Source organism: Brachyistius frenatus, unplaced genomic scaffold, assembly GCF_029030835.1.
Source record: "Brachyistius frenatus isolate BFR_SWC_R1_liver_20210118 unplaced genomic scaffold, ASM2903083v1 Contig_436, whole genome shotgun sequence".
NCBI classification, from domain to species: domain Eukaryota; kingdom Metazoa; phylum Chordata; class Actinopteri; family Embiotocidae; genus Brachyistius; species Brachyistius frenatus.
Window position 1 is genome coordinate 46,756 of NW_027211035.1, and position 9,127 is coordinate 55,882.

The 9,127-nt window shown below is 53.0% G+C and overlaps 1 protein-coding gene across 1 annotated transcript; it reads right to left on the minus strand.

Moving 5' to 3' along the window:
- Window positions 1–454: 454 nt before the first annotated feature.
- On the minus strand, window positions 455–9,112 carry LOC138637163 (protein disulfide-isomerase A3-like). Its single transcript, XM_069725669.1, has 13 exons — window positions 8,883–9,112; window positions 6,298–6,376; window positions 6,047–6,164; window positions 5,532–5,639; window positions 5,260–5,389; window positions 4,753–4,866; window positions 4,536–4,661; window positions 3,972–4,154; window positions 2,963–3,071; window positions 2,256–2,384; window positions 1,581–1,660; window positions 1,346–1,403; window positions 455–1,268 (listed from the first exon to the last, which is right to left on the minus strand). The coding sequence occupies exons 1-13, from the start codon at window positions 9,044–9,046 to the stop codon at window positions 1,179–1,181; spliced, it is 1,488 nt and encodes a 495-aa protein (XP_069581770.1). The 5' UTR covers window positions 9,047–9,112; the 3' UTR covers window positions 455–1,178.
- Between the last annotated feature and the right edge of the window lie 15 nt (window positions 9,113–9,127).

Genomic DNA, 9,127 nt, shown 5'->3' on the forward strand with positions numbered 1-9,127 from the left:
TCAACATACACGTTTAGTATCACTGCAGCTTCAATTCAACACCAAGTGAATTGATGATGAAGCTCAAGTCTGTCAGAAAACTAAACGTTTATTACTTACTGGTCCTAACTCTGTCCACACATCACTGTGACATCACTTCCCTTCACGTTCCCTCCATCTGCATCATGCACTAGGTCTGTTCTTGGTTTTAATTTGAAAAGTCCGGTCTAACTTTGATCTCTCAGTGACAGACACTCTTTATAGCTCCGCCCCCTCTGTTGCAGTCCAGCTGAAAATATTGTATTTATGTTATTGACCTCTGCTGTGTTTGTGTCCTCTGATCTCTGTGTCTCACTGTGGGTGGAGCTCCACCTCTGCTGCACTGACAGTGCTGAGCAGACACAGGCGTGTTCAACCTTCAGTGATCTACTCAAACAGGTGGACAGCATAAAGATGAAACCCTTGGACACTGAAATAAATCAGCAGCCATTTTATTGAAAACACATGAAGATAGATCAGATGGAGATAAAAACATAGAAAACAAAAAGGAAGCAGTGAAACAGTGGAGCTGGTGAGGAGGAGGAGCCTGAACACCACATCACAGAGGACAGCTGTTTATGACATCATGGTTCTTCTTTAATGACATCATGGTTCTTCTTTAATGACATCATGGTTCTTCTTTCATCACTGAGTGTTTATAACTGCTGTTTGTTTGATCGTCCTGACGTCAAACAAACAGACAGACAGAGAGACGGACAGAGAGACAGACAGAGAGTCAGACAGTCAGAGAGACAGTCAGAGAGACAGACAGAGAGACAGACAGAGAGTCAGAGACAGTCAGAGAGACAGTCAGACAGACAGACGTGATGGTCCTGACGTCAGACTAATAAACACTAAATAAACAAGTGTCAAATCAATAAACAAACAAACACACAAATAACAAATAAATAGTCTGCACCACCGGGCTCCCCAGAAATCAATCAATCAATCAATCAATCAATCAATCAATCCAATGAGGCGGCGGACAGACGCTGTGACATCATGATGGGCGGGCCAATAAAGAAGGAATCTGATTGGCTCAGTTTGTTTTGGAGAAACATCACTTCCTCTCTCTGGTCCAGGTCCAAGCGCCCTCTGCCCCCCCTATGGTTGCTGTCACCACGGAGACCAGCTGGTTGTGATTGGCCGGTGGATGCGTGTCAGAGTTCGTCCTTTGACCCGCTGAGCATCAGACTGCGAGACGCCTCGCGCTTCAGAAACTTCAGGAAGTCTCGCAGCTCCCGACTGCCCTGAAAACACACATCATGTGACCACCAGGAGGTCATGTGATTATGGGATTGCTAACCTAAACTCTCAGGTGAGTTACCTCATATCTTATTGGCTCCTCCTTTTTACCCACTGGAGAAAAATAGATGGTTGGAAATCTACAGGGACAAAAAGACATGAGACAGAGAGACAGACAGGAGACAGGAAACAGAGAGACAGACAGTAGACAGAGAGACAGACGGTAGACAGAGAGACAGACAGGAGACAGGAAACAGAGAGACAGACGGTAGACAGAGAGAAAGACAGACAGACATACAGGTCTCAAACTGTCTCACCCCTGGACGTTGTAGCCCAGCGGGACGTCGTTGTCCACCGCATTCATCTTGGCGATGACGATATTTGGATCAGAGTAGAGCTGGGAAGGGACCGGGACCAGAGTTAGACCGGGACCAGACTTAAACCAGGACCAGAGTTAGACCGGGACCAGAGTTAGACCGGGACCAGACTTAAACCAGGACCAGAGTTAGACCGGGACCAGAGTTAGACCGGGACCAGACTTAAACCGGGACCAGAGTTAAACCGGGACCAGACTTAAACCGGGACCAGAGTTAGACCGAGATCAGCGTTAGACCGGGACCAGAGTTAGACCGAGATCAGCGTTAGACCGGGACCAGAGTTAATCCGGGACCAGAGTTAGACCGGGACCAGACTTAAACCGGGACCAGAGTTAGACCGGAGTTAGGCCTGGACCAGAGTTAGACCGAGACCAGAGTTAGACCGGGACCAGCGTTAAACCGGGACCAGAGTTAGACCGGGACCAATGTTAGACTGGGACCAATGTTAGACCAGGACAAGAGTTAATCTGGGACCAGAGTTAGACCGGGACCAGCGTTAAACCGGGACCAGAGTTAGACCGGGGCTAGCGTTAGACCGGGGCCAGCGTTAGACCGGGACCAACATTAAACTGGGACCAGAGTCAGACCGGGACAAGAGTTTGACCAGGTCCGTACCGTGTGAGCCAGCTCCCTGTAGACTGGGTCCAGCTTCTTGCAGTGTGGACAGGAAGGAGAGTAAAACTGGATCAGAACGTCTTTATCTGGATCGTTAATGACGTCATCAAACGACTCAGCAACAACGACCTGCAGCACACAGAGGTCAGAGGTCACAGACAGGTCAAAGGTTACAGAGTGGTCAGAGGTGGACTGACCAACTGTAAACATTCATTGTAAACATCCGTAAACAGTTGTTGTAAACGTGTGTAAACAGTTGTTGTAAATGTGTGTAAACAGTTGTTGTAAACGTCTTTAATCAGTTGTTGTAAACGTCTGTAAACAGTTGTTGTAAATGTCTGTAAACAGTTGTTAATGTATGTAAACAGTTGTTGTAAACGTCTGTAATCAGTTGTTGTAAATGTGTGTAATCAGTTGTTGTAAACGTGTGTAATCAGTTGTTGTAAACGTCTGTAAACAGTTGTTGTAAACGTGTGTAATCAGTTGTTGTAAATGTGTGTAATCAGTTGTTGTAAACGTCTGTAATCAGTTGTTGTAAATGTGTGTAATCAGTTGTTGTAAACGTCTGTAATCAGTTGTTGTAAACGTCTGTAAACAGTTGTTGTAAACGTCTGTAAACAGTTGTAAACGTCTGTAAACAGTTGTTAATGTCTGTAAACAGTTGTAAACGTCTGTAAACAGTTGTAAACGTCTGTAAACAGTCTCACCTTGACGGCAGCTGGGTTCTTCTCCGGTACCGGTTCTGACTTGACGTAGCGTTTGAGTCGACCTGAGAAGTAATCCTCCAGAAACCTCTCCAGAGACTCTCCGTCCCTCCTGAAACACATACACACCTTCAGTCATCGGTCCCGTCCGGTCGGTCTGGTTGGGTCCGGTCAGTCTGGTTGGGTTCGGTCGGTCTGGTTGGGTCTGGTTGGTCTGGTAGGGTCCGGTCGGTCCGGTCAGTCCGGTCAGTCTGGTTGGGTTCGGTTGGTCTGGTTGGGTCCAGTTGGTCTGGTAGGGTCCGGTCGGTCCGGTCGGTCTGGTTGGGTCCGGTCGGTCTGGTTGGGTTCAGTCGGTCTGGTTGGGTCCGGTTGGTCTGGTTGGGTCCGGTCGGTCCGGTCAGTCTGGTTAGGTCCAGTTGGTCTGGTTGGGTCCGGTCGGTCCGGTCAGTCTGGTTGGGTTCGGTTGGTCTGGTTGGGTCCAGTTGGTCTGGTAGGGTCCGGTCGGTCCGGTCGGTCTGGTTGGGTCCGGTCGGTCTGGTTGGGTTCGGTCGGCCTGGTTGGGTCCGGTTGGTCTGGTTGGGTCCGGTCGGTCTGGTTAGGTCTGGTTGGTCTGGTAGGTCCGGTCAGTCCGGTCAGTCTGGTTGGGTTCGGTTGGTCTGGTTGGGTCCAGTTGGTCTGGTAGGGTCCGGTCGGTCTGGTTGGGTCCGGTTGGTCTGGTTGGGTTCGGTCGGTCTGGTTGGGTCCGGTTGGTCTGGTAGGGTCCGGTCGGTCCGGTTGGGTCCAGTTGGTCTGGTTGGGTTCGGTCGGTCTGGTTGGGTCCGGTTGGTCTGGTAGTGTCCGGTCGGTCCGGTCAGTCTGGTTGGGTCCAGTTGGTCTGGTTGGGTTCGGTCGGTCTGGTTGGGTCCGGTTGGTCTGGTAGTGTCCGGTCGGTCCGGTCAGTCTGGTTGGGTCCAGTTGGTCTGGTTGGGTCCGGTCGTCGGTCCGGTCAGTCTGGTTGAGTCCGGTTCCGTACGTGAACTCCTCCCTCATGGTGTACTTCAGGCCAGTCCTTGTCCTGATGGTGATGAATGGCAGCTCTCCACCATCTGATGTACCCAGACCGAACTCCTCCTCCAACTCAGACAGGAAGTCCTTTTTATTGGCTACTGAGAACATTAGGCCCCGCCCACTGTATTTAGAAGCCACCTTCATCACCCTGGCAACAAGACGCATGGGGGAGGGGCTTAAATACACCTGTCCACACACACAACCATGCAGTGCCTGTTACACCCGTACATATCACCCGTGTGTGTGTGCGTGTTACTGTGTGTTTTTGTGTGTGTCTGTGTGTGTATATGTATGCGTGTGTGTGTATGCGTGTGTGTGTCTGTGTGTGTATATGTATGCGTGTGTGTGTCTGTCTGTGTGTGTATATGTATGCGTGTGTATATGTATGCGTGTGTATATGTATGCGTGTGTGTGTCTGTGTGTGTTTATGTATGCGTGTGTGTGTCTGCGTGTGTGTGTGTGTGTGTGTGTGTGTGTGTGTGTGTGTGTGTGTGTGTGTGTGTGTGTGTGTGTGTGTGTGTGTGTGTACCTGTTCCTCCAGTAGTTGGACCCCCTGACGTTGTGATAATAATCCAGGTCATAGAACGCTGTCAGCAGATCTCGAACCCTCAGAAGATCTCTGCTCTCCAGAGTCATGTGAGGACACAGACCGTACCTGGAGACAGACAGGTAAGAGACAGATACACAGGTGAGACAGAGACAGGTGAGAGAGAGAGACAGACAGGTGTCAGTGAAGCGGGTCTCACATGTGGTCTCTGATGAAGCGTCTCAGAGATGCGATGGTCAGCTGGTCTTTGAAGACGACGACGCTGTCCTCAAACGTGTTGGACAGTCGGGGGGGTCTGAACAGCAACACACACCTGCGCACACACACAGACACACACACACACACACACACACACACTATATAAGTTTATATATAAAAATGGTTCTGATCCAGAAGTGTCTTCAGCTGCAATACCAGCGAGTGCCACTAGAGGTCGGCTCCAAAAAGCCTCCGGCTCCATAGACTCCCATTCAACTTCTCTCATCAAATCCAAAGTGAATAAAATGTGTCCATCAGTTATCTCGGTGTTGTTAGCTAAAGTCACTCCTTCTTCTTAGTTTTCTGGAGGTCCATCTGAAAATAATCCCTCATTCATTAGAAAAGAAGATTCAAGAAGACCTGTTTTTGGGGGCGTGTCTGTTTGATTGACAGGCCTGTGGTGCAGTCAGGTTACATGATGGCTGGATGATTGACAGCTGATACTCACTCTGAGTCGACCCCCTGCTGCTCCAACAGCTTCACATCAGAGCTGTGAGCAAATCTGAACTGTTCTCTCAGCAGAGCGGCCGCCTTCAGGAACTCAACCGGACCAGAACCACCTGGACCCGGGAACACACCTGAGACACACACACACACACAGAAGTGAAACCTGAGCACCGAGTCCTCAAGGATCTAGATCCACCAGGACCAGGTTCCTGGTGCACCTGGTGGCCCCGCCCCCTCACAGGTGTGAAGCGTTGATGAGGTCATGTGACGCACCGATGATGCTCGCCTCGTAGTTGTTGATGAAGGTCTGAAGGTCGTCTTCGGTCTTCAGGAGAACCGAGTCTGGACCGGTCCGCTTCCTCATGTACTGGAACATCCCCTCTGGATACACACAGTACACACTAAATACACACAGTACACACTACAGACACACAGTACACACTACATACACACGGTACACACTACATACACAGTACACACTACAGACACACAGTACACACTAAATACACACGGTACACACTACATACACAGTACACACTACAGACACACAGTACACACTACATACACACGGTACACACTACATACACAGTACACACTACAGACACACAGTACACACTAAATACACACGGTACACACTACATACACAGTACACACTACAGACACACAGTACACACTACATACACACGGTACACACTACATACACAGTACACACTAGACACACACAGTACACACTAAATACACACAGTACACAGTACCAGCTGTCTATACTTTTGTTTGTTTGTTTTTACCTGCAGTTCGAGGTCCATCGTAGGGGGCGGAGTCTCTGCCGTACCTGAAGATCTTCAGAGTGGGATAACCTGAGACCCCGAAACGACCGCAGGTCTCTGAGTGAGTAGTACAGTCCACCTGACCACAGGTGAGACACAGACAGGTGAGACACAGACAGGTGAGACACAGACAGGTGAGACACAGACAGGTCTGATGGTTGTTTATCTGCTGCTGCTAATGATGATGAAGATGATGATGAAGATGATGTTACCTTTGCTAACTGGACGCTGCCTTTCAGTCGAGTCGCTGCTTTTTCAAACTCTGGAGACAATTTCTTACAATGACCACACCTGAAGGGAGGGAGGAAGAGAAGGAGGGAGGGAGAGAAGGAGAGAGAGAAGGAGGGAGGGAGGGAGGGAGAGAAGGAGTGAGTGAGAGAAGGAGGGAGGGAGAGAAGGAGGGAGGGAGGGAGAGAAGGAGGGAGGGAGGAAGAGAAGGAGGGAGGGAGAGAAGGAGGGAGGGAGGGAGGAAGAGAAGGAGGGAGGGAGAGAAGGAGGGAGGGAGGGAGAGAAGGAGGGAGGAAGAGAAGGAGGGAGGGAGGGAGAGAAGAAGGGAGGGAGAGAAGGAGGGAGAGAGAGCAGGAGGGAGGGAGGAAGAGAAGGAGGGAGGGAGAGAAGGAGGGAGGGAGAGAGGGAGAGAAGGAGGGAGAGAGAGAAGGAGGGAGGGAGAGAAGGAGGGAGAGAGAGAAGGAGGGAGGGAGGAAGAGAAGGAGGGAGGGAGACAAGGAGAGAAGGAGGGAGGGAGAGAGGGAGAGAAGGAGGGAGGGAGAGAAGGAGGGAGGGAGAGAAGGAGGGAGGAAGAGAAGGAGGGAGGGAGGGAGAGAAGGAGGGAGGGAGGAAGAGAAGGAGGGAGGGAGAGAAGGAGGGAGGGAGAGAAGGAGGGAGGAAGAGAAGGAGGGAGGGAGGGAGAGAAGAAGGGAGGGAGAGAAGGAGGGAGAGAGAGCAGGAGGGAGGGAGGAAGAGAAGGAGGGAGGGAGGGAGAGAAGGAGAGAAGGAGGGAGGGAGAGAGGGAGAGAAGGAGGGAGAGAGAGAAGGAGGGAGGGAGAGAAGGAGGGAGGGAGAGAAGGAGAGAGGGAGGGAGGGAGGGAGAGAAGGAGGGAGGGAGGAAGAGAAGGAGGGAGGGAGAGAAGGAGGGAGGGAGGGAGAGAAGGAGGGAGGGAGGGAGGAAGAGAAGGAGGGAGGGAGGGAGAGAAGAAGGGAGGGAGAGAAGGAGGGAGAGAGAGCAGGAGGGAGGGAGGGAGGGAAGAAGAGAAGGAGGGAGGGAGAGAAGGAGAGAAGGAGGGAGGGAGAGAAGGAGGGAGAGAGAGAAGGAGGGAGGGAGAGAAGGAGAGAGGGAGGGAGGGAGGGGGAGAAAGAGAGAGGGAAGGAGGGAGGGAGAGAAGGAGAGAGGGAGGGAGGGAGAGAAGGAGGGAGGGAGGAAGAGAAGGAGGGAGGGAGAGAAGGAGGGAGGGAGAGAAGGAGAGAGAGAAGAGAAGGAGGGAGGGAGGAAGAGAAGGAGGGAGGGAGAGAAGGAGGGAGGGAGAGAAGGAAGAGAAGGAGGGAGGGAGAGAGGGAGAGAGGGAGGGAGGGAGGGAGAGAAGGAGAGATGGAGGGAGGGAGGGGGGAGAAAGAGAGAGGGAAGGAGGGAGGGAGAGAAGGAGAGAGGGAGGGAGGGAGAGAAGGAGGGAGGGAGGAAGAGAAGGAGGGAGGGAGGGAGGGAGGGAGAGAAGGAGGGAGGGAGGGAGAGAAGGAGAGAGAGAAGAGAAGGAGGGAGGGAGGAAGAGAAGGAGGGAGGGAGAGAAGGAGGGAGGGAGGGAGGGAGAGATGGAGGGAGGGAGGGGGAGAAAGAGAGAGGGAAGGAGGGAGGGAGAGAAGGAGAGAGGGAGGGAGGGAGAGAAGGAGGGAGGGAGGAAGAGAAGGAGGGAGGGAGGGAGGGAGGGAGAGAAGGAGGGAGGGAGGAAGAGAAGGAGAGAGGGAGGGAGGGAGAGAAGGAGAGAGGGAGGGAGGAAGAGAAGGAGGGAGGGAGAGAAGAAGGGAGGGAGGGAGAGAAGGAGAGAGAGAAGAGAAGGAGGGAGGGAGGAAGAGAAGGAGGGAGGGAGAGAAGGAGGGAGGGAGGGAGGGAGGGAGGGAGGGAGGGAGAGAAGGAGGGAGGGAGAGAAGGAGAGAGGGAGGGAGGGAGAGAAGGAGGGAGGGAGGAAGAGAAGGAGGGAGAGAAGGAGGGAGGGAGAAAGGGAGGAAGGGAGGGAGGGAGAGAAAGGAAGAGAAGGAGGGAGGGAGAGAAGGAGAGAGGGAGAGAAGGAGGGAGGGAGAGAAGGAGAGAAGGAGGGAAGGAGGGAGGGAGGGAGGGAGAGAAGGAGAGAGGGAGGGAGGGAGGGGGAGAAAGAGAGAGGGAAGGAGGGAGGGAGAGAAGGAGAGAGGGAGAGAAGGAGGGAGGGAGGGAGAGGAGGGAGGGAGAGGAGAGAGAGGGAGGGAGGGAGGGGGAGAAAGAGAGAGGGAGGGAGGGAGAGAAGGAGGGAGGGAGGAAGAGAAGGAGGGAGAGAAGGAGGGAGGGAGAAAGGGAGGAAGGGAGGGAGGGAGAGAAAGGAAGAGAAGGAGGGAGGGAGAGAAGGAGAGAGGGAGAGAAGGAGGGAGGGAGAGAAGGAGGGAGAGAAGGAGGGAGGGAGGGAGGGAGGAATGATGAGGAGTGATGGAAGAGGAGGAGGAACAGGTGAACAGGTGAACACAGCAGGTTTCAGTCCACCATATTCAGAACAGAAAGAAACGTTAGAAACACGGGACACTTCCGGTTAGCTGTGCTAAGCTAACAGCGATCCGTTACCATGGAGCGTAGAATTTCACCAGCATGGTCTCGTGCTCCGTTGCTAGGTAGTCGAACTCCGCATCCCCGAGCTCGAGCACGTCTCTGCGCAACGACACTGCGGCGGGAAAAGGAGACAGCAGCACCAACGTGACGGCGGGAAACAGGCGGACAGCGGCCGCCATGACGGAGCCGGAGACCTGCAGCCACCGGAGGAGACGGGGACCGTTTCAGACCGGGGAACCCGCCGCTGCACCGAGCGTCAC

Coding starts and splice junctions, on each gene's coding strand:
- LOC138637163 (XM_069725669.1), bottom strand. CDS start 9,046: ATGGCGGCCGCTGTCCGCCTGTTTCCCGCCGTCACGTTGGTGCTGCTG. Junction 4,867..5,259: donor CAGCAGGGGGTCGACTCAGA/GTGAGTATCAGC, acceptor GTGTGTGCGCAG/GTGTGTGTTGCTGTTCAGAC. Junction 4,662..4,752: donor CGCTTCATCAGAGACCACAT/GTGAGACCCGCT, acceptor GTCTGTCTCCAG/GTACGGTCTGTGTCCTCACA.